The sequence below is a fragment of the Zootermopsis nevadensis genome, unplaced genomic scaffold (genome assembly GCF_977971745.1).
Source record: "Zootermopsis nevadensis isolate Lab colony 2312 unplaced genomic scaffold, Znev_1.0 Znev_ptg000057l, whole genome shotgun sequence".
NCBI lineage: Eukaryota > Metazoa > Arthropoda > Insecta > Blattodea > Termopsidae > Zootermopsis > Zootermopsis nevadensis.
Genome location: NW_028259188.1, coordinates 2,212,349 through 2,237,275, shown reverse-complemented (window position 1 = coordinate 2,237,275; position 24,927 = coordinate 2,212,349). Strand labels below are relative to the sequence as shown.

General features: G+C 44.7%; 1 protein-coding gene and 1 non-coding gene across 2 annotated transcripts; one reads left to right on the top strand and one right to left on the bottom strand.

The window, feature by feature from the left end:
* Positions 1-1,772: 1,772 nt before the first annotated feature.
* Positions 1,773-15,801, bottom strand: LOC147871434 (kelch-like protein 10). Its single transcript, XM_087361282.1, has 10 exons — positions 15,673-15,801; positions 13,850-14,037; positions 11,042-11,290; positions 9,427-9,751; positions 7,544-7,780; positions 6,580-6,749; positions 6,093-6,262; positions 5,110-5,268; positions 3,941-4,148; positions 1,773-2,463 (listed from the first exon to the last, which is right to left on the bottom strand). The coding sequence occupies exons 2-10, from the start codon at positions 14,032-14,034 to the stop codon at positions 2,322-2,324; spliced, it is 1,845 nt and encodes a 614-aa protein (XP_087217408.1). The 5' UTR covers positions 14,035-14,037; positions 15,673-15,801; the 3' UTR covers positions 1,773-2,321.
* A 6,072-nt stretch (positions 15,802-21,873) lies between these two features.
* On the top strand, positions 21,874-21,980 carry LOC147871433 (U6 spliceosomal RNA). The gene has a single exon (XR_015532435.1). It is a non-coding gene; the product is annotated as a U6 spliceosomal RNA (small nuclear RNA).
* Positions 21,981-24,927: the final 2,947 nt, after the last annotated feature.

The following is a 24,927-nucleotide window of genomic DNA, read 5'->3' as shown; positions in this document are numbered from 1 at the left end:
AAATCAAAGGTAATGAGGATAGCACCGAGAGCAGAACCATTGAATGTTGTAGTTGGAAACCAACAGCTGGAGAATGTGGAGCACGACGGATGCTCTATGCACCAAGGAGGTAAAGGCCAGGATAGCCATGGCCAAGGCAGCTTTTGTCAAGAAGAGGATACTTCTCACTAGCAAGTTGGGCTTGGAGATGAAGAAGAAACTAGTGAAGTGTTACGTATGGAGTGTCACGCTGTATGGAGCAGAGACTTGGACACTCAGGAAGAAGGAACAGAAATACCTGGAGAGTTTTGAAATGTGGTGTTGGAGAAGAATAGAGAAGATCAGGTGGACGGATCGAGTGACCAACGAAGAAGTATTGAGGAGAGTCTACGAGCAAAGAAACATTCTGCAGGCGATTACACGAAGGAAAGCTAACTGGCTGGGACATATTATGAGAAGGAGTGGTTTACTGAGTGATATCATCGAAGGCCAGGTTGAAGGAAAGCGAGGACTGGGAAGAAGACTGACACAGCTAACAACGATCTTAAACAAGGAAAGAAGATGAAGTTTCAGGAGTTAAAGCGAGAAGCCGAGAATAGGGACAACTGGAGAGCTCTTTTTGGGCAGAGCAATGGACCTGTCGTAAGACAGAACACTGAATAATAATAATAATTAAGGTGATGCGATTCCCCCACTCTGACTAACCTTCTGCATGTAGGTGGTAAGTACAATTAGCATTTCCTGCTTATAAAACACCTGATTTCTGATCCGTTAAGCAGTGGCTGTTACTGAAGCAAGATGATAGCAGCCCAACACGAGTTCACTATCATTTTCTTCTTATTCTTATTCTTAACTGTGTACAAACCTTAACAATTATGAATAGCTGAATCTAACTATAAATTCATAAACCCAGCCAAGTCTTTGTTGATGTTGCATAAGATTCTTTTATCAGAATTATTGGAGATCTTTTCTTTTTTTCAAGAATTCATAACAAATCACTGAAGAAAATTGTAAAAGGTACAGATTTTGTTATCCCTAAACTAAGGCAATCAAAAATGTTTTTTCCAACAGTATCGATCTTTCTGTGATGGTTCACCGCATTCTTGAAGCCTTTTCAGAACAGTGGTCTGGCAAAAGCAAAGTGTTTCCAATGCTTAATCATTGCCCTGTTGTTTTATCACAAATCCTGTGCATGACGTTATGAATGATTCATGACTAATTACAGGGGGCGTAGATCAAGATCCTCAGTGACACTCTTCAGCATCATGGATGTTTTCAAGGACATAATCACTAAGACCTAGAGAGAGACAGGAATACACATTAAGCTGGATGTTAGAGAAAAAGGTTGTGAGGGTAGGTGATGGACTGAACTGGCTGTGTGTTGCTTCCATTGACAATCTTGAGTGTTTGCAATCCTCTGTGTTATGCTTCTAGTACCACAGCTAGTGAGAAGAATCTCTTGAAGCCCTGTCACATATAGCTTATGCAAGATGTTGTTTTGTCAGCTGGATAAACCAACATACTTCACAGTACTTGGCCCCTGAAGCAATGAGGGGATGGGGCACAGCATGGTAATTATTCCATTCCATGAGGATGTAAAAATAATGATACAGTTTAATTTAACTGAACCACCAGTGGTTTCTGTATCTGGTGCAGTCGCCTGCCTGGTATCTGGTGGATTGGCTAATGCATATTTGTCTGTCCGTCCAGATTGAAGAACCTGAGATCAGATTTTCATTATATTTGTTAATAATGTGTACTCATTTGCTGAGGGCATCAATGTCAAATGTCCTTGAGCAGAAAACAAGGAGGAGAAATAATTTTTCCTTCTTTCCTGCAAACAATATTTCTCTTTATTTTATTTTCTTTTATAGATCCTACATCAATTCCCAGTTTTCTACATTATTTTCGTAAGGTACTTAATTAAAATTAATGTGTTCGTCGTGGTTGTAATCAACTGCAAACTACAGGCAACTCTCGGTTTACGAACGTTCGCTATAACGAACGTCACAAATCATTCAAAATTTCTTAAAGTCGCCAGTAGATAGAGTTCCTTATAAAACAAAATGCCAAACGTATAGTGAACATAATTGTAAAATGTAAAGAAATGAACTTTAAAAATGTATTTATTACAATAATTATCAGAAAATTATTATATGTTAATTAGTACGTGGTTTTAATGCTTTAAAATGGCTGCTAACGTATACGATATGTATCGTAAAAGCTCAGGAATGCAAGATGCACATAACGAACAAAACTTATAACGAACAACGTCTTGGAACGCAACTCGATCGTAAAACGAGAGTTGCCTGCTTTTTTACCCAAACCAACAATTTTTTACGTTACTCCGCCATCTTCTTTTTGCATTTCTCCTCCATTAATTTGTCTCTGTGTTTGTAGGCGTAATCTCTTGCGTTCGGTAGGTTCTTGATGACACAAGTCGACAGAAAGGATCTCCTAACATTCATGTTTGCCGCCTGGTACCTGCAATTTGAAATATTAAAAGTGAAATCAAACCCTTTTTCATCGTCCATCGGTATTATCTACACTGAAGACAATTTTTATCACATTTCGCGGACACAGTTACAGAAAATATGTAGCTCCACATGCGATGATGAATCTCATGAAGGAATGCGTCTTGACATAAATAATTTATTTAATAGAAACATAATTTGAATGTCAGTGCATTTATGTAAAGAAATTATTCATTTTCTTAAAAATATATAAACTTTTACTTCTGGGGTTCTAAAATATCAGAGATTTCGGTGTCGAATAAGCATAAAAGAATTATCTTTGCGAGTCGTAAAATGTTTTGCCCCAAAAATATCCATGTCTGATGGGTTGGCTCTGTCTTTGGGTTGAATGGGAAACTGCTTGAAGCTAAGGGCACAGCTTCCACCGGAATGTCGTTGCTTGTAATTTGTTTCCTGACAACCTAAACAAAAATTCCCCTAATCGGAATTCGATATACGATTGCCTCACCATATTTCAGAACAGTTCCCACGTGATCTTTCTTTCACTCATGCGCATAGAACCCCGGCCAACGTCCTATTATGACGTAATACATTTTATTACATTAAAGTGGAGGGAGAGGTTATGACTATTTTAAAACGCTGTCAAATGACTTGTGTTCTGCGCTAACTACGTTTCGTACACTTCATTAAGCCATTACCTTAGGTCAGAATAACAAATTTAATCACACACTTTCTTTGGAGAGATAAGCACGTCTTGTTTGAGACACGCCCATGACAATATTTCCCTCCTTTAGGAATATATTTTCAAAAAAATTTTGTCCCACCAAAAATAGTTCTGGAGAGGTTCTGCTACACGTAAGATAGACAAAAACCAAAATCAAACGAATTTCTGTGGGCTTTCTGGCTCTTGCACAAACAAGTGTGAAGAAATTTGTCTTCTGGGATGTTTTCGGAGCTCCTTACTCAATCCGTCAACAGATGGCAGGAGACTGTCAAACACGGCAAGAGACAGCCATTTTGAAATAAACTTCGATCAAAAATGGGAACATGAGACTAGCCTAAGACTTTGATGAAAGCGGAAGATTGTGGCGATGCTGATGTGTCGAAAGCCAGACACTTCCTGCCCAAGAGAGTGAGATTGGTCAGAGAAACTTAGTCAAAGAGCTTCTTATTAATGCAGTTACAGTTAGCGTCTGATTAGCATTTCCCAGTCATTCGCCCTCTGCTTTAACGATTCAGCTTGACCGCAACGTCGCCCTGCCTGCGTTCATTCTACCCTCTTCCTCTCACCCATTTTTCGCGTGCTGTATTCAAGTCCCTGATTAGCAGTAAGAACCTCTGAAACGTCGGTCAGTTTCTACGTCACTACACGGCGCAGCATCCGCAAGATCGCGGTTACCTTGACCGGAAATGATTCACTTCCTAGAGCTTTTCGAAAGTAACAGTTTGTGATTGTACAGTCCTGAACAATAAAAAAAGAAACAAACCATCGATTTTCCTTGTCATCGAAACATGCGACGCGGGATTCGGAGTGGCCCTTGTCAAAATATCTACTGATGACGAAGATCGTGTCGTCGAACACTTCTGCATTTAAATAATCTGAATAGACGTTCATGCCAGGGATTTCGGTCCACGTGTCTTCTGTAGGGTCGTACTTTTCGGTACTGAGCAGGGATGATGTCTCGTTGAGTCCTCCTGCACACACAAATTCCGTAATAGGCCACAGCATATAAAAAAGCTGCCAAAGGGAACTTATTCTAACCCCATTCAGCGGGGCCCTTCTTGATATTTGTAACTGTCACCTGGCCACGAAATGTTTGGTCTTTATGAAGCCACAAGTTTCATTACCTTATTCACAAAAGTCGATAGTTGACCTCTTCTCACATACTCTAGATCCTTAAAAACATTTTAATATTATACTTCCTTTTAAGATTATGTATCACAAGTGGTATCTTTCAACATTACCAATTATAACTTTCTAGATGTTTGTATTTCCCGTAACTTCAATGCTTAATCAACGGACTTTGCGCTCTTAAAATTTTTCGTAAACGGAAATGCAACGAAGAAAATTCATTCCCTTTTGCACTGTTAATATTAGTACGAGGAACGAAGTTAAGGATGAAATAGCTAAAATATTATTTTCGTACTTGTAGCATCAGGCAATTGCGCCTGACATCTGTCGTCTGCTTCATGAAACTACGTGCGAAATTAACTTTAAATATCAACACTAGATGGACTGTTCAAAAAGGCGTTACACAAACAAGTGACGAATATCAAAGACTGCGAAGGGACTGCTTTAAACCATCGGCTTTTTGGGGATAACAGCGCGACGAAACTGAATTTTCCTTGCTAAAAGAACAAAATATTTACCTTCAAAACTGGGACTGTGTGAAAAATGAGGCGTACCTTAATATAGATACCAGAAGAGATTATATAATGTTAGTTAGTTAGTTAGTTAGTTAAGTGTTCTTTGTGGAGAATTTAATCGAAACCACGAATCGGGTTTAAAATTACTGACAAACTGACTCTGTAATGACGGGAGAAAATCCTGTTGATAAAATCTCAGTCACTCTAAGAAAACCAGGAAAACATTTCACAATAGCGATTTCTGTAAGAAGGATAGAGGAGCATCCCTCGGAATGTCCAGAGTTCTCACCCAGGGCGTACAGGAAGCCATGGAAGGCGACGCAAGAAAGACTACGACGTTCAGAGAGCATTGGTCCAACGAACGTCCATCGGTCGGTGTCCGGGTCATAAACTTCCACCGAGTTTAGACAATTCTTATAATATGATCCACCAGCGACGTATATTTTGTCTGAAACAAATTAGCTATAATTAAAGTGGTCCATGCAGAGCACAGACATGGGACAATCCCTACTTAAATTTGTAAATCTATTAAGTCCCCCTTCGAGTCACGGAAACTGCACAGACACGGCCGTCTCTGTTCATTTGTTTCTTTGTTTCGAATGGAGACAGTCAGCGTGTCAAAGGAAACGAGTTTAACTGATAAAATTTAATATAAACAGCACAAAGTGCTTACATTAATGCGTAATGGAAATCTTCTGTGAAATGAATTTTATTAAATTTGGTACCGGAGATGAACGGTACGAGGTGCCAAAATTTGCTCTACATTTATAATAAAATGTGCTATTTACATGAGATTATTAACCGTCTCAAAAACATATTAAATCTATATTATATGAGAGCCAGTTTGATAGTTTGATGGTTGCTTACACTCAATCCTAGTTTACAATAAAAAGGCAGAAGACCATGTCGAGGGACAGCTTACGAGAGCAGAAGAAACCATCACGCACTCGGAACTTCAAGCCGTTGCTGTCTGTGAAATAACGTAGTAGGCAGCACGGATAAAAGAATTGGTTATTAAAGGATTTTGGGTTAATGGAACTAAGTTCAAGAGCGAAGAGGAATGCCTTGAAGATGAAGGCGTAAAGTTCGTCTGAAACGTCGGCAGAAGCCAAACGACGGCCATCTTTATACTCCCCGCCGTGAGAACCTCAAATCCCGCGATTCCTTCAACATTTCTTGCGTTCTCACACGCGGACAGACAGACAGACAGACAGACAGACGCCTCGCCTTCTGCTCTAATTCACACATTTATATTTAACAGCATTTACGTACCATTCAGTACAGCTGCACTTGCACTGGATCGCCCTGTGTTCATGGGAGCGATCCACGACCACTGGTTTGTCTCGCAGTCGTATCTTTCGGCCGTTCTGTGAATCCGTGTATAATCTCCACCGCCAATGGCGAACACTGCACCTCGCAGAACTGCCACACTTAATCTGCGTCTGAAATGGTAAAAGTACACGCTCAGCTATGCTCATTTACTGCTGATTCAGATGCATTTCCTCTCGCAGAACGCAATTGTTCGCTTGACAATGTTAAATCTTAACTCAAATGAATTAAAATGCAAATCGCATTCTTAAAACCAACTTTGTCGCAAAAGTCCTCCGACCTATTCACACTTCGCACGATGATCCTGTGTGTGAGTGGTACAATTTTAAATCCCCTGCCCAGATTTATATTTTGACTAAGAGAGCGACTATCAGCTTTTGAAGAAGGACTGTGCTCCAAGGATTTCTTTAGCTAGAAATCTGCATCTTACCTTCGGGCATTCATAGGCGCCACCTCGCGGCATGTCTTCGTAACAGCGTTGAAGCAGAGACATGAGTCTAAGTCTTTCCTGTCGTATAAACCTCCGATGACGTAAATGTCGAAACCGACCACTGCCGTGCCATGGTTCATTCGAGGACCGATCGAGTCGACCCCCTCCACCTGCAGGAACGACAGGTAATGGTTTTACGTTTCTTTGGGTCATTCGGTCTACTGATGTGAAGTCCTTACATTAGAGGCCAAGCGACCAACCACTGGAGCAGAGGTGCAACCGAAATTGCTACACCGTGGAGGGAGGCACTCGACAAAGACCGCGAGAAATTCACTTGGAGCGAAGGTGGAAACAGGAAGACCCGAGGAGAAGCTCTCGTCAAGTTCGACAGACAAATGTAGAATTAATTTCACGTTCGTAAGATGGCAAAGACAGATTTTGGTGTTTTGGGTTTTTCGACGCAAAGCTGGAGGCAGTACGTCCCCCACCCCACCCCAAACAGTGTGTCAGCCTTCTAATTCACGAGGCGTTACCACGCAGATGGCCAGCATCGACACTGATCAGTGCTTCTTTTATTACGTTGAAATCCACTGACGATCACCGATGACTTCGTTCCATGTCGAAAATCAGCAGACAGGTCGCCATGACAGTTGAAGTAGGACGCTTATTGTAAACGGTATTTAAGGAAAACTTCACATCCTTGGTCGATTCCTATTAGAACTTACATTGTACGTGAGACTCAGAATTTGTGTAATTTATGTATTTATTCTTTTTAATTCACGTCTTTGGAGCATAACTTAAAAAAGGGTTCACTGCTAATGGAAATAAAGAGGCTAAGAGGTCCTTGTGATTAAGTTTAAATAAACAATTACTTCGTAAAAATTAGCAAAAAGTAGGAAAAGTAGTTTTTGTCGTAGGCGTCATTTAATAAGGCACGGTAAGAGTCGAAATCTGTGCAACTCACCACAGTCCACCGGTGTGCTCGTGCGTCGTACGCTTCGATCACATCTGAAAGCCTTCCGTCGCGATACCCACAAATAGCAAACAGAATGTCCTGAGGGATTCGCGGGCGGGCAATCCTTGGTGTCACGAGGTCCTTGTCGTCCTTCGGCAACCTTTCCACGTCGTCCAGGAATTCGAGCGTCTCCGAGATCACGGGTCTGCACGCCTCGTTTTCAGTCACGTAAGGGTGATTTGATACCTGTTGAACAGTTCAATGTGGACCTTATGAACTCTTAGGAAGTGATGTCATGTTCCAATGCAGAGGACATAAGAAATTCACAAATAATTTGGTTCTGAAATCACCGAAATAGACTGTGACATATACAGGAAAATATGTTTTTTGGTTTATTTAACGACGCTCTTAACAAATGCACAGGTTGAGGGGAGAAGCGAAAACAAGGTTAAATCGATCTTAGAGGAAACTATTGAAATGTGTTTTAACCGAAAGTTAAATACTTCAGTAAGGGCTGCATTTTGAGTTACATTAAAAATTGTAATTTATTCATCGTCTCTCCCGTGCGAGATGCACATTCTTTTTGATTCGATAACTTTAATTAGTCGTCAAAATTACGTAACATCGAAAGGAAATTATGACAATTGGTTGCTTCGAGTTTCAAGGGAGGCAACCTTCTGCATGTTGATTATTGGGTTGAAGGCCCGTCAACACAACAGCTTGTGGTTATGGGCTCGATGTCTATTAAGAGCCATTGCATGTTTCGACCTTAATTGGTCATCATCAGATATTTTTCTTTAAGTGTTCGAAACTAGTAGATACGAATGATAAGGTGTAAAGACATTTGACGAAGATAACATTTTCATGGATCCGTGCGATTGTTTCACAAATATTCGTGAGAGGTGAGAGCCTGAAATCACAGGGAATTTGACCTAGAGTAGAAACGTCTTTTCTCTGGGGTTAAAGCTCGTTATGAAATGGAAGAAAGAATACCATAAGTTGTAAGGTTGGTTCGTGAGAGTACGTTTAAAATGTTAGAATGTTAAAGTTGTCTATGAATTTGAAGCCCCTGGGGTAATTTATTCTCGGAGGTAGAACGAAGCCTTCTTGCTGCACTTTTTGGATATCTGTTGTCCCTATGTGGTCAATCAGCTGAAGATTATCATGCTAAGTGTTCATCGTCGGAGATGCGTGAAATTATTATAGCAGCTAAGATACGCTTCTTATGGCAATAGGATCTTTGGTTAAGTTGAACGCTGAGCCAGAAGACGTGATTATCTGTTGGGGGATTTTCCTATTCAAGCTGAGTGGACGTTTGAATGCAGTTAACGGTGGAATCCTGTAGTTGAACTGAGACACGTAATCGATCTTAATAAACGCTGAGACTGTAATAAAAAATTGTAGCGCCGACGGACTATCAAACTAACAGACGATGAATAAAAGGCGATTATTAACACCAACCTCATATCTGAATAAAAGGACTAATCGAATATTTGTTTTGCACATACTCACATGTATGCGAGCGTGTTACCAGTGGCATTCCACAGGTAGTTACTGTAACCATGGTAACTAAGGGAATCTGGGGATTTCTTACGCAGGAAATTTTGCCCGGAATAAGGCATTGAAAACATTGTTCAATTTTCACGATGGTATTATAACATTTTAACCAGAATCGGAATATGTCAACAGAATCTGTTAAAGCTCTTCAGCATTAAATCTAATGAATATCCGTTCAGACGTTCTCGAGCTGGAACTGCGGACAGACAGACGGACACGTGACGAAGAAAAAGGCTCCAGATTTGTATTAATTAGTTATGAACACGTGTGAATATTGAATTAAAATGCGGGCTTCACTTCCTATAGACATCCACGATTTCAGGGGCAATACTGACCTCCTTGAAAACTTTTGTGTCCAGACGTCCCAGTCTGACGCCCTTCAAAAGGTCCGCGATATGACCTTTCCTGTTGTTCGGGTCGTGGTTGATCCACCGGAGAATGCACTCCCACACAACTCTCTCGTCCTTCACGTTCAGTTCCTCGGACTCGATTATCGCTTGCAGCTCCTCTGCAGGCAGTTCCAGCAGTTCTTCGCTCTTCTGAGACACTTCCACGAAGTGGCGCAGAACGAGGCTACGAGCACGAGTCTCAAGGTCGGCGCAGGCGAGTGTAAGAGCCGACTCAGATTCGATCTCCTTCGAACTCTGAGATATTGAAACCCTGCAGCAGGAACTGGATTCTCAAGGATATGCACACCACAGTATTTCGCCTTCAGTTTTTACCTTAGCCCTTTGAAGCCCGAATGAGTGAGACTGAGAGCAGACACGTGGAGAAGCAACGATGAGATACGCTCCGTTTAACCGGAGGAAAATAGAAAGTTTTCGGCTCTGAAGGTTCCCAGGCAATGCCCGCTCGTCCTCGTGAAAAGGTTATAGGTTGAAACAAGGGCTTGGCGTACGCAAGTGAAGAAGGCAGTGAGATGAGGAGTGTAGAACTTTTAATTCTGGCATTAAGCTTGGCGAAACGACGTTTTGGTAACTGTGTATGTTAATCCTGTGAAACCTCGTTTAAGCGGACTATGTGGGGGAACCCCGGGTCGGATGAGCGAGGGAAAAGGGAACGTGGTCATGGATAAGAACAAATACCTAGAGACTCAATACAAATTTTCCTCGGCAGCAGATGATGAGGGCGTTTCGCTCGCACAAGCCGATGGTAAAAGTCACTCGTGAGCGCTGTTCGAAGGAGTCCCTGAACTAAAAGAGTGAATTTATAAGTCATTCTGTCCATCGCATGAACTGGAGGTTCTGGTGTGATTCTGTCGATGTCAGTTGATTTGCTTGCTGTGTTGTCCTGAACAAGAAGGAATAAGGGTTCAGCACCTACGGGACCCAGCGGGTCGGTCTTTGTCTTTGCCGCATAATAACCAATTCTCTAAATGTCCTAAAGTGTTCATAATAATCAGCAAAACCTGTGGTGAGGTTAGATCAATGAATTCTACCGCGTGGACATCGCTTTAAACACTCTCGCCGATGGAAATCCAATCGCAACCGATCTGGTTGAAATTCGGTCGCTTAATGCGGGAATCGGATAATCGAGGCTCGGTTAACAGAGGTTTTGCTGTATGCAGAAAATGTGGGGCTCAATGTTGATTTTGATTTTGGGAGAATTATGTAAGAAGCAAGGAATTCCGCAGAGAAAGAAAGAAAGAAGAAAAGGAATTCGAGAGGAAGACAGATTTAATTATGACCATGAAATAGGTCATGATTCACGTTCTACATGGTGAAATTAGTCATCTGCTCGTCGTAATAACGATCGAAATATATGCAGTTAAATCAGAAAATTTAAATTACAGGCACATTAATAACAACCTGCCAAAGTTTATAATTTGCCGAGTCCTCAGTAAGAGGCTTTAATCTCCGACCCGGCACTCGACTGCTCTCTTGAGTAAATGTGATTCGCTCCAGCGACGAAGACTGGCGTCACAGCGAATGACAAATGAACATCAATTACCTTGCGAAATGCATGATGCCGACACAGTTGTCGACGTCCATCGCGTTCTTGAGGAAGTCGCAGCATACTTTAGGCACGTCCGGATTACACAAGTACTCAGCCGCCTCAAGCAGCTGACGAGCGTTGTCGGAGTGGATGTCCACCTCGCGAAAATAAATATAATCCAGTATCTGGATCATCACATCTGAGCTGACTCCGTGGAGGAGAATGTCAGTCTCCTCACTGGTGTTCTGTGTCGTGAAGAGGTTCCTGAAACATCAGGAAGCATTCGTTAATTTAAACTGATTTCGAGACACGGCGAGCAGAAAATTACAAGAAAAGCTCATAAAGTTTAAGTTTTATAACCCACGTAGCTAAATAAAAGTATCCTTCTGTCAATGTTGTGGATGAATTATTGTTATCTGAAGATTCAAAAACTCCCAGAACGTGTACTAATGGGACCAGATTAACTGCGAGGGGTTCAAGAGCGGGCGTAGGCTTAACAGAATATAACTTACGAATCGGATGCTCACAGAAAACAGTTTAGGTCAGAACCAGAAAATAACCCTCGAATCTTCGAAGAAATATCTGCGGTTATAACAACTACTACAGAAATTTTAAAGTCAACCAGCAAATTAACACAAATATTTCAACATACATCGCAGGTTGTACATTCCACTGATTGAACAGTTCGTAATAACTTACTACCTAAGTAACTAGATGGCTTACTGAACCCGAATGTTCATCACCGAATTAACCAAAGCCCTCCACCGGACCCTGTCCTGGGCCAACGAAATCCAGAGTCCTTCAACTCCTATCTCCCATAGATTCCGCGTGACATTATCCTCCCATCTACGTCTAGGTCTCCCCAGAGGTCTCTTCCCCTCAGGCTTCCCAAATAGTGGACCCAACCAACTAGATGGCTTACGGAACCCGAAGGTTCATCACCGAATTAACCAAAGCCCTCCACCGGACCCTGTCCTGGGCCAACAAAATCCAGTCTCCTTCAACTCCTATCTCCCATAGATCCCGCCTGAGATTATCCTCCCATCTACGTCTAGGTCTCCCCAGAGGTCTCTTCCCCTCAGGCTTCCCAAATAGTGGACCCAACCAACTAGATGGCTTACGGAACCCGAAGGTTCATCAGCGAACAAACCAAAGCCCTCTACCGGACCCTGTCCTGGGCCAACAAAATCCAGTCTCCTTCAACTCCTATCTCCCATAGATCCCGCCTGAGATTATCCTCCCATCTACGTCTAGGTCTCCCCAGAGGTCTCTTCCCCTCAGGCTTCCCAACCACCTCTTGTCCCATCCATGCGTGCTACATGTCCCGCCCATCTCACTCTTCTCGACTTAATCACCCTGACAATACTGGGGGAGGATTACAGATTTTTAAGCTCATCATTATGCAGTTTTCTCCATGCCCCATCGTCTTCTCTCCTAGGCCCAAATATCCTCCTCAACATCCGATTCTCAAACACCTGCAATCTGTGTTCTTCCCTCTGAGTGAGAGACCATGTTTCGCACCCATACAAAACAACAGGTAAGATTATTGTTTTGTATATTTTAATTTTCAGGTTCTTAGAAATCAGACCGGAAGCCAAAATGTTTTGAACTGAGAAGTAGCAAGCATTTCCAGAATTTAGTCTCCTCCTAACTTCCTCATGAGTGTCATTTTGATTTGTTATTGTTCCCTGATATTTGAACTTTGTAACCCTTTCAAATGACTTATTAGCTACCCTAAGATAATTTTGCCCGCCTGTCTGCTGACGACGAGATAACAACATGTTCTTAGATTTTTCTGAATTTCCTTCTAGCCCCACCTTTCTACTAGCCTCTAGCAAAACTTCAGCGTTCGTCTTTATTGTATTCATATCGTCCCCCAATAAATTAACATCAGCAGCAAATGCCAATAGCTGATGTGTCCCATTCAATTGCAAACCCTCCTGCCTATCATGGACTTTCCTGATGGCATATTCTAGCGCAAAGTTAAAGAGCAAGGGAGACAAAGCATCTCCTTGTTTTAGACCGTTCTTGATGAAGAATGTCTCAGAAACAAATTTACCTACTCGAATTTTGCTACAGGTTTCATTTAAGCACATTTTTATTAGACTCCCTAGCTTCGTTGGTAGAACAGTTCGTAATATGAAATCCATTTGTTCTGTCGAAACATTTTCACTTCTCATTTCAAGAACGCACCAAATCTTTATTTAAAACTCAAGCAGATTTACGAATCCACAAATTCTCGAACGATTCTCTCCTGCCAATGAAACATTTCTCGCGAAGACATTTGTTACAGTTTATTATATTTCAGACAGAGCAACTCACAGCAGCTTTAAATATTCTGGACAATGGCGTGACGAAGGTGCATTGCCAACTTTCTTCTGGACTGAGTCGGTCGTCTTTATGTGTTAAAACCAAGACGTTTTGGAAATGGATTTTATTTCTCCCTCCAGATCGATTGACAGTCACCTTGGTACAATCGCACTTAAAAATTAGTACAAAAAACCACGTACGTCTTCTGGGATGTTGTCTCGTAGAAATTATCGGACGTTTCAGAGGTGCTTACTGCCTCCATCATCAAGGAAAGAAGGCAGTAAGTACGTCTGAAATGCCACTCGTTTCTACGGCGCAACGTCCAGAAGATATTCTTCTTCTTCTTCCTCACCGCCGTGAGATTTCATGACAATGAACAAATAACAAAAGACATTCAGCCGTATAAAAATACAGGTTTCGGCATGAAAGGGGATAAAATATTTCACATACGAATTGAGGTCTGTTAAGTCCTTATTTCACGTATTAATCAACTACGTCAGTAAATAAACAAACCTGAAATATTCGCTGTGCATCGACAGCATTACTCTGTGGACTGGGAAGACGCCGCCGTCCTCCGACCTCAACACCGCGTCAGAAAAGAGGTTCCTCTCTCTTAGTTTATTCAGACGGACCAATGCTTTGGTGCATGTGCACCTGTCGTCATCTTGAGAACGGCTGTGACTTTGGTTTGACTCCATCTCCTGAAAAACAGTCGATCGCTGTTACAGGTTTTTCTTCATACTGACGGGTGTTCACATCAACTGAGAGTGACTGAGAGGGAACACGGCACTGAGAATAGTATCTGGTCCTGCGGAAGAGTTACTGACAAGGGAATGGCGAAAATTGCATAATATGGAGCTTTATAGATCTCTTCACTAATTAAAAAGTTGTAGGCTATCAGATCAAGGGTGTTGAGATGGACGGGACATGTAGAACGCATGGCAGAGACAAGAAATGCAACTCTTTAATCGGAAGACCTGAAAATAAAAGGTCATTTGAGAGTCCTCTGCGTTGCTGGGATAATATTAAAATGGATCTTAGAGAAGTGGGGAATGAAGGTGTGGCTTAGAGGCGGGATCTTGGAAAGACGAACACGAAACTTCATGTTTCATAGAATTCGAGATTTGATTACCTAGTTAGATTCTCAAGCACGACTTCGACTCCACGGACTCAGTTTGTTTCTTTGTTACAGAAATGCCTGTTGAGATCCAACACAAAATGACAAAGCTCTAAATGTGACATATTTTTTTATTTGTAGTGTTCTGTCTGACGACAGGTCCATATGAACAGGATCCTTCCATCCTTTTCTCGGACTGGGACCTGTTCATATACATTCTTGGCAGAGATGATCAGAAGTGGTTTGCCATTGCCTTCTTCTGTGTGTGAGTGGAGTAATTGTTGGGATGCCACGGAGAAACCGGGGAAGCCCCCGGAGGAAAACTCCGTGATGCCTAGACCACGGCCTTGCCCAACACAAGTTATAAATTTGAGCACCACCGGGAATTGAACCCAGGACCCCAGGCTTACAAGGCTAGTGTTCTGACCACTAGACCACTGTGGCGGTCTAAATGTGACATATAACAAACTAATCAGACGGCTTACGGAACACGAAGTTTCAACACCGAATTAACCAGAGCCCTCCACCGGACCCTGTCCTGGGCCAACAAAATCCAGTCTCCTTCGACTCCTATCTCCCATAGATCCCGCCTGAGATTATCCTCCCATCTACGTCTAGGTCTCCCCAGCGGTCTCTTCCCCTCAGGCTTCCCAAATAGTGGACCCAACCAACCAGATGGCTTACGGAACCCGAAGGTTCATCACCGAATTAACCAAAGCCCTCCACCGGACCCTGTCCTGGGCCAACAAAATCCAGTCTCCTTCAACTCCTGTCTCCCATAGATCCCGCCTGACATTATCCTCCCATCTACGTCTAGGTCTCCCCAGCGGTCTCTTCCCCTCAGGCTTCCCAAATAGTGGACCCAACCAACCAGATGGCTTACCGAACAAGAAGGTTCATCACCGAATTAACCAACGCCCTCCACCGGTCCCTGTCCTGGGCCAACAAAATCCAGTCTCCTTCAACTCCTATCTCCCGTAGATCCCGCCTGAGATTATCCTCCCATCTATGTCTAGGTCTCCCCAGCGGTCTCTTCCCTTCAGGTTTCCCGACCAGTAGCCGGTGCACACCTCTCGCCTCATCCATGCGCGCTACATGCCCAGCCCATCTCTTTCTTCTCTAACTAAGGGCAGATTCCTGCGCAAGCGCAATACATCGTCCTTTGCTACAATTGCAAATAATATAAAAACAATAATGAAAATTTATAGGAATCGCTTACCTCAAACTTTATTCAATTGTAAGAGACCACGACGTCCACCGGCAGTTATCAATTTAATCAAAAATAAAATGGAGTATCACAGATTTCTTAATAATTCTTTTATAAGAAAAGTACTCGTGATATTCTAAAAGGATTTAACAGCACAAAATTATCTTCTCTACGACGCACTTTTTCTACAAGCGATTCACAGCTCAGCTCTTTCCACACTAACGAAAGCGGATTGTTGACGGCGATAATGAAACACAACAATGCCGAGTAAACAGATGACGTAACAATTAGTTTCTTAGGTAAAAGAACGGAGTGCAATACGGTTCATTCGGGCTATTTTACTGCATGCATAAGAAACGAGAAAAGAGCCTTACGGCATGCTCAGGCAAGATTGTTGCAGGCGTGGGTTAGAAATTCGAAAAAAATTTCTTACATTGTTGTAGACGCAGGTGTTCATATAAAAACTGACAAGCTGCTGGTAAAACGTTTTAGAAAATAGAAAGTGCTTATCTTATATAAGAATTATTAAGAAATCTGTGACGTGGACGTCGTGGTCTCTTACAATTGAACAAAGTTTGAGAGACATGGAAGGAGGTGAGCTGGCCTTTCTGAAGGCCCACCTCCCTGAAGTGTTCCAACAGGTCCAGAAGCAGATCCTGGACGCCATCGCGGCGGAAAAGCAAAGACAGCGGGCAGCAGTGGCAGCAGCATTAAATACAGCAGCTACGACCGTGGTCGGAGGGCCTACTCGAGCCAACACTGGCAAGAGGAAAGCCAAAGAGTTGGACTTGTCCAATTCGAGCGGTTCGTTGGAACCCGCATCCAGGCGCCCGACGCCCGGGCCACTGTCCGGAGCCCAGTCACCTTCTCTGCCGGCACCGGCAAAAGTTCATCGGCCCGATGGCCCGTCGGTAGCAGCAACATCATCCACCGCTTCCATGAGCAGGACAGTGCAGCCCTCAGCCAAGGGACCCGGCTCCCAGCCGGGACCCTCTTCCTCGATGGAGGTGACTGGGGACCTGTCCGGGCCGCTCACTGGTGTGTCATCTGACGCCGCTTCTTCTTCCAACGCTCAAGTGGACAAAACGGCTCCGGGGGAGCGCCGTAACAAAACCCCGGTGTACGTCTCTGGGGTGAAGGACGTACGCAGCTTCCTGCATAGGATTCGCGCGGAGTTGGCCTGCGGGATCGTGGCGCAGATGAAGGGAGACCTTCTGGCTCTTGTGCCTGAGACCGCCGACGGGTTCCGGGCCACCGTCAGGGTCCTGCGGTCCCTCGATGAGGGCGAGGGTGTGAGTTTTCACACATTCTCCCTCCCTGAGGATCGGTGCGTGCGCCTGCTGATTAAAAACCTGGGAGTGCGCATGCCTGAGACCGAGGTACGCGAGGAGCTGGCCGCCATGCACATTGCTGTGCAGGGGGTCATGCAACTGCGATCGAGGCGCCGGGCCATGGACCAGGACGGTGACCGTCCCCTTACGCCACACTTTATAGTGTCGATAGCACGAGGCCCCGACGTGGCGAAAGTGCGTTCCCTTACTGAGATCTGCGGTCTGCGGGTCAAGGTAGAAACATATGTTGCACCAAAGGGGCCCATGCAGTGTAAACGGTGCCAACGCTTCGGGCACACGCAGCGGAACTGCGGTTATGCACCCAGGTGCGTGGCCTGCGGGGACGCTCACCCATCCGGGTCGTGTGCCACCCCCAAGCAACAACTTAAGTGCTGCAGCTGCGGAGGCAACCACACTGCGAACTATAGAGGTTGCAGTAAGTGGAAGGAAGCCAAGACGGCCGCTGCACAGCGTGCGAAAGGGGATCGCGGCCGAAAGGACGACGTCTCCACGCGCCTGCCAGCGCCCAAATCGGCGCTAGCTAAGCCTTCCCTCGAGCAGGAGAACTTGGGCCCTGGGTGGAACCACGTGGTCCGTGGTGGCCGCGTCGTCAAGGCTGCGGCTATGAAGAACCCCGCCCCAACGCCAACTGGAGCCATTGTACAGACTGAGCGGCAGACTATCCCCAAGGGCGGCCGTGCCAAGCCCGCTCGTCCTGTGGCGCCGGTGGCAAATCCCACAGCACCTGCTCTCAAGAAGACTGACCCCACCCCACCCAAGGGTCAATCACCGCTCCAGGACATCTCAGATATCCTGGAAACCCTCTCACCACGGGTCTGCATTGAGTTGACACGACGTCTCCTCGCCGCGATCCATTCACTCCCCCCCGGGGGGTCTCGTCCGCGAGCCCTCCTCAAAACCGTTCTCCTCTTCATGGCCGACAATGACTGCACGGCCTAGAGGACACGGTAGCAAGGCCTTGCGGCTGGCTTACTGGAACGCCGACGGTGTCCGCGACAGGAAGCTGGAGCTGGAGCAGTTCCTCGGTGACTACGGAGTCGATGTTTGCCTCCTGAAAGAGACGCACCTCACGTCGGGTCGGGCCTTGAGGTTCGCGAACTACGTTTGCCACCGTACGGACCGCCCGACGCTAGGGGGTGGCACAGCGATCCTTGTCCGCAGGGGCATTGATCATTACCCTGTGCCGGTATCGGGTCTACAACAACTAGAAGCAACCGCCATTCACCTGGTACTGGCAACCAGGAAAGTCAAGCTAGTGGCGGCATACCTCGCACCCACCCGGCCATGGATAGAGTCGGACCTGACCGAGTGCTTGAGCGGGGGTTTCCCGGTCCTCTTGGCTGGTGACCTCAACGCGAAACACACGGACTGGAATTCTAGCCTTATCTCTACTAGGGGCTCGCTCCTGCGTGATTACGCCAACAGAAATTCCTGCTTCATCTACGGGCCGGATTCTCCAACCACGGCTCCCTACACACACAACGCCACACCTGACGTCCTTGATATTGTCCTCATCAAGGACTTCGTCCTACCGGTGCACCTGACTGTCTGCCCCGCACTCAGCTCAGATCACCTGCCCGTCCTCGTCGACACCACGTGCCGATCGTCCTTTCAAAACCTGCCTGATCGCCCGGACTTCGCGAGAATGGACTGGGCTGCATTCCAGGCTTGCCTCGAAAGCAGACTACCGGGGAACCCCGTGGTAAACGACGAGGAAGAAATTGACAAGTGCGTCGAGGAGCTGACCAGTGCTATCCTGGAAGCCACAGCAGCGTCCGCTCCCAAGCTTCGACCCCGCATTGACAGGCGACCGCTTCTACCCGCTAGTATTCGAGATGAAATACGCCTGAAGAACCGGCTGAGGAGGCGATGGCAGGTCACAAGAGACCCCGCTCTTAAGACCCAGGTCAATCGACTCCAGAGGTCGGTGACCTATCGTCTCAACGAGTGGCGGAACGAACAGTGGAGCGACACGCTCGAATCCTTGGACTGCGAGGACCAGTCGCTTTGGAAAATGACCAAGCGTGTGATGCGAGTCCCCACTCCGTCGCCCCCCTTCTTAGTGATGGGAGGACTGGCTCTCTCGAACCCCGAGAAGGCAGAAGCCCTAGCCGACAGCCTTGAGGTCCAGTTCCAGCCGGTAGACTACCCGTCGGACCTGACTACAATTGACATGGTTAACGAGGCGATGCGAGCATACGAGTATGCCCCTGTAAATGAACCAAAATTAACCAGTCCATCGGAGGTCGCCCAGGCCATCAAGGGACTCAAGCTTGGCAAGGCTCCGGGCCCCAACGGTATACCGAACAGGGTCCTGAAACATCTCCCACGACGCGCGGTAACCTTTCTCACGAAAGTGTTCAACGCGGTCCTTCGCAGGCAACACTTCCCCTCGGCATGGAAACACGCTCGAGTGGTGTCCATACTGAAGCCGGGGAAGGACCCCACGCTACCTTCTTCCTATAGACCCATCAGTCTTCTCGACACGGTCGGCAAACTCTGCGAGAAAATCCTACTAACGAGGGTCCTACACGAGGTCAGTGAACGCGGGCTGCTGCGCGACGAGCAGTTTGGGTTTCGACCCAGACACAGCACATCGTTACAGCTGGCTCGCCTCGTCGAAAGGGTCAACAGAAACCTTGATGAGAAGCGGCTAACCGGCGCGGTTTTCCTGGACGTGGCCAAAGCCTTCGACACAGTCTGGGTCCAAGGCCTCCTATACAAACTGACCGTCCTCAACTTCCCGTCGTACTTGGTAAAAACCATCTCTTCCTACCTCGCTGACCGGACATTCCAGACATCCTTCCAGTCGGCCACGTCCACACGTCGTACCATGCGGGCTGGAGTTGTGCAGGGCGGAATTCTCTCCCCTGTGCTCTTCAGTCTGTATGTCAACGACATACCCACACCGTCCCGCCACGTCGAGTTAGCACAATACGCGGACGACACGGCTCTAGTAGTCACGTCCCGTAGCCCAACGCTTCTCGTCAGGTATCTGGAGACCTACCTCAGTAGACTTGAGCTCTGGCTCAGGGCCTGGAGGATTGCTATCAACGTCTCGAAGAGCACCGCGGTTCTCTTCATTTCCGCGAGAAGACACATCCAACAGCCCCGAGCAGTGCAGTTCCTCGGACAGCCGATCCAATGGGTCAAAACAGCACAGTATCTGGGGGTCACCCTTGACGCCGGGCTTACTTGGTCGGCGCACGTCAACCAAGTGGGAAAGAAGGCAGCGCAACGATTAGGTGTGCTAGGCCCGCTTATCAATAGGAGAAGTGGCCTGTCAATCAGGAACGGTGTACTACTCTATAAGCAGCTCATCCGTCCCATAATGGATTACGCATGCCCGATCTGGAGGTCAGCTGCCCACAGCCACGTCCAGAAGCTGCAAGTTCTGCAATCCAAGTGTCTTCGAATTGTTACTAACGCGCCCTGGTACGTTAGTAACAGGCAAATACATGAGGATCTGGGGGTCCCTTTCTTTGCCGACCACATCAGAGCACTAACTGAGAGGTTTGACTCGAGGTTAGCTGGTGTGGGGAACCCCTTAGTTCGGCAACTCGGAAGACACTCGTGCCGAATGAGGGCTGCCAGAGTTCACCCAAGGGCAACCGAGGGCGACTGATGTTCAGCAGGCCAGCCGAAGCCATCCCCAAAAGACGGCCAAGTCAGCACAACGAGTGGTTAGACTACTCGGCTACCCTGACTGAGGTTTTTCGTGCTTTCCTCAGTTGTAAGGCGAATGCCAGGGTATAACTTAATAGGGGCACGGCCCGCCACCCTTCCCCCCGATCATGGAGGCCATCAGCTGAAGTGATCTTCCCCCCATGCCGCAGAGGCCTTCAGCCGAAACGGCCCCTCCCTCTCTGGGTTCATACCCCAGAGACCCAACCAACCAAATTCCTTCGACAACTTGCCTGACAGGATAACCTCCCATCAGCAGCAACAAATCCCAGTTTGAATGGTCGAGGCTCCCGCCACGACGAAACCCCGTTAGCGTTAGCAAAATTTCCGTTCTTATATTACGACCGTTTACCATTTCCAGCAATGCGTCTTGTGCGCAGGAATGGTTTCACCTAGGTAGGGACGATGCTTGCGCTTGCGCAGGCCTCTGCCCTCAGTTAGCTTCTTTGGTTGGTTGGTTGGTTTCCATATTTACACATTGTTGGTAGTTGAGAAAAATTACTCTAACTTATAATTTGGTTACATTCAATCATAAATTTAAAAAGTGAATAATTAATATTAAATGTGTTGTTTATCAGAAATATATAAATGTAAAAATAATGAGAAAGAATTGAAATTTCATTTTCCCTTACTTAAAAATAACTTCGAGTTTTATTATATTTGATTAATTTTAAAAATAATTTTTCAACGCCCCCATAACCCCTGCGCCAGAGAAAATGCTTCCGGGGCCCGCATGCGCCCTGCGGGACACATGTTTCTATGTTCTGGAGTAGGCAATGGAATGGCAGATCTCTCTTTTCAAGGAGGCTGACAAGGGAATGGTCCATTTGGTCATGCCGAAACCTCACCTGAAATTTTGCTTATCTACAGTATACTGACTGAGCTATCCCGGCTCATATGTGAGTGTAGATTACGTACATTCACAAAATAAGAGAATTTCAGTGACCCAAAAATGGTCACGACAAAGTGTTGTCACTTCAGTGACACAACTCACAGAAATTAAGAGGGTAAAATCTCAAATGGGATATTCTGTAGGGGAAAAGTACAGAATATTTTTCACAAAATTATTGAGAACGAAATCAGTCATCTGTCGTCTTCTCTCTGAAGCAGTGAAACATTTAATCTTCCAGTTTCCTAAATATGTAGATTAAATTATCCAATGGCAGTAGCTCGAGTGGCAGTCACTCCATCACTATATCGTGTAACATTGCAGTAATATGGGGAAGATTAGTGTTGCCCCTGCACAAGGATTACGCGCAAGATCGTGAAGTGTTTCATAATTTTAACTTATTCTTAAAACATCCCAATGTCTACAGTTTAGCATTTCACAACAATAAATGTAACTTTTAATGGATTTTGTTAGGTGAACGTTCCTTGTAGTAAGTTTAAAACACTGACCAATGAATGAGAGCCTGAGTGACATACTAGTGTCCTTTCCGATTCATGACTTAGAATCATCCTACATCATCTTGTTCATAATATTCCTCAGTCCTGGGAAATTCCAGGATAACACCTTAAAGTAGGCCACACCTGCTGCCTCTCACATCCCAGACATCTTTTCCTCAGAAATTTTCACACCTCCACAAATTACCTGGACGTCCAGATTATTGAGTATTTAGAATTGCCGCATTTTCATACCGGTCAGTTTTGGTCTCACTATTAATTAATGCGTATTGTAATTACATCCTCCATTTTCCCTGTACTTCAACCTTAGACTGCAGCGCAGAATGTGTAGCTCTTATCGGCACTGTGCACAGTGAAAAATCTTCCTTATATTTAATTAACATGGAGTAGAGTTCTTTTTAGTAACTAATAATTCCTCAGGCAGTGAAGGAATTTTATTCTTCTACAGCACCAAAAGATTCATTGCTACATTAACATATCCTGCCTTCACCCACATGAATCCAGTATAAATCTTCACACTCTGTAATGGTAAGATGCATTTTAACATTATCCATCTGTTTATATCTAGGTTTCGTATGTTCTCTTCACTTCAGGTATTGTAACTAAAAGATTGTGAGCATTTTTGTCTTTCCCATGCATCCTCCATTTCCCTAGCCATATCTTCTTTCTTGATTTCATCACAAACAATTTTTGATGAAGGGTATGAGTTAGGAAGGCTCTCGTGATGAGTTTTCTCCAACCTAATATTTCTTTCTCTTAGGTCCAAGTGTTCTCTTCAGCAACCTGTTCATAAAGACCCTAAACCTGTGCTAGTTTCTTAATGTAAGAGACAAGTCTCTCGCCCATACAGTCCACGACTGTAATCTTGTGACTTGTGGGGTGAGGAAGTGGGGTGAAGGAGGAGAGATAGCGTTTGCCTTTAACGCTACGGACTTTCTGCATCTCAGGATTACAGTCGTGGACCGTAAGACAAATTTCTAATACTTTTAATATTCTATATTTATAGACAGGAGACAGCAAAAGAAAATTTGCTGGAATGAATTGTAGCGAGAAGTCTCCAAAATTAATCGACTCTAAATTTTTTCAAGATTATAACTTAAATATATGATTTGAAGCTTTAGCGGCAACTGAACTCAAGAAAACCCTCTCTGGCCAGCAACTATATCGATTGGTCTAAAGAAATCCACGTTTTTGGGAACCCTCTACGTAATCAAGGACCTGTTGTGACTGGGTACCTTAAAAGCTCCCTATATATATATCTGCCCAGAACCAGTGTTCGTGGCTGGACACTGGTCAGTAAGAGGTAATAGGTGCAGTCAAGTACTTTCTTTGCTTTTCTTTGGCATTGCACTGGGCTGCTTGGCACAGGATGTGTTCCCGCCTCAGGGTGATATCTCTGATACTACTGAAATTACTGGGGGGCAGTTGGATTTGTATTGTGGTCCACATGCCCTGTTGCTTTTCCAGTGTAGAGATGCTGTGGTCTACTATAGTGGTCTGTGTGGCTGAGACATATGTGTCCCATATTCTGTTTGATTTTGGTCACAGTGATTCTACCACGCTGACATGCAAATATTTTGTCACATCTGCAGGGGATTGAGTATCTTCGGACCTCAATTGAATGTTGTACTTGGCTGTAATATGGATGATCTTGATATTGTATTTAGCTGAACTTATTTTTGACAGATTGCCTTTGTGATACACCAGTTGGGTACTCCTTCTGCAGCTGTAGTTTGTGCTTCAAATATAGGGTGTGATTGATGTCATGCTTACTATATCCATTTTGCTGTAAGTCCTTCTGTATGTGTTGAATTTTGCCCTGAAAGCTTCCAGCATCAGAGGTTGTTCTCACACGCTGGATAAGTGTAGTTACTACTGCCCCATTTTAGGCTGGATGATGTTTAGACTACATGTAGGTGTAGATCTGTGTGTGTAGGTTTTCTGTACACATTATGTCCAAGTGAACAATCTGGCTTCTTGCTTATTGTGACATCTAAGAATGGAAGTGACTAGTTCTGCTCAATCTCCATGATGAACCTAATATTTAAATGTATGTAGTTTATATGTTTTAGAAGCTCCTACAGCTCTTCTATTCCATGAGACCATGCAAAATATTTGTCATCCACGTACGTGTACAGTGTGCTGGTTTCTTTACTCCTGAAGCTATTGCTTTACTCCTCCCACTAGCTCCCATTGGCAAGAGTCCATCCATTAATACTGATTCCGGGCATGCGTACATAGGGTATGTTAAAGGTATCCAGTCACACCAGATCCTTAAAATCTGATGGTTTGGGAGTGTATTATTTAAATAAGCATCCTGGACATTATCCATCTTTGTAATATAATTAAAACATGATATTTTGGAGTCTGAAATCTGTATCCATCCTTAGACCATTTTTGCATAGGTTTAAATGGTAAATATGTTGCCTTATAAACTGTGTTTCAAAATTTCTGTGTGGTTCATATACCGAGAGCAATTGGAAATAGATAATAAACTATATAGATAATGGTATTAAAAGCCGAATGTTTAATCGTTGTCTTTCTGTAAAGCATGTGCAGGCCAGCAACTTTTGTTAACAAGTAAAAAGTTATTACCACTGTATTATTTGTGCTGCATTGGTGTGGCTAGAAGTGTGAAGGAAGAAGGTATTTCTTTTATTTTTCCAGGATTGTTTCTTTATTGGCATTTTGATTTAAAGGTTCCACATTTGATTCTGACTGCAGATAAAAAGATTTATTTGCAAAACACATATCTTAGGGGCATTTTTGTTTTGTTATGTGTACCAGTCACACAAGATATGCATTAGTATGTTAATCTTCGAAAGGG

Coding starts and splice junctions, on each gene's coding strand:
- LOC147871434 (XM_087361282.1), bottom strand. CDS start 14,034: ATGGAGTCAAACCAAAGTCACAGCCGTTCTCAAGATGACGACAGGTGC. Junction 4,149..5,109: donor TGGCTTCCTGTACGCCCTGG/GTGAGAACTCTG, acceptor TTGTGTGTGCAG/GAGGACTCAACGAGACATCA. Junction 2,464..3,940: donor GATGACAAGGAAAATCGATG/GTTTGTTTCTTT, acceptor TTCAAATTGCAG/GTACCAGGCGGCAAACATGA.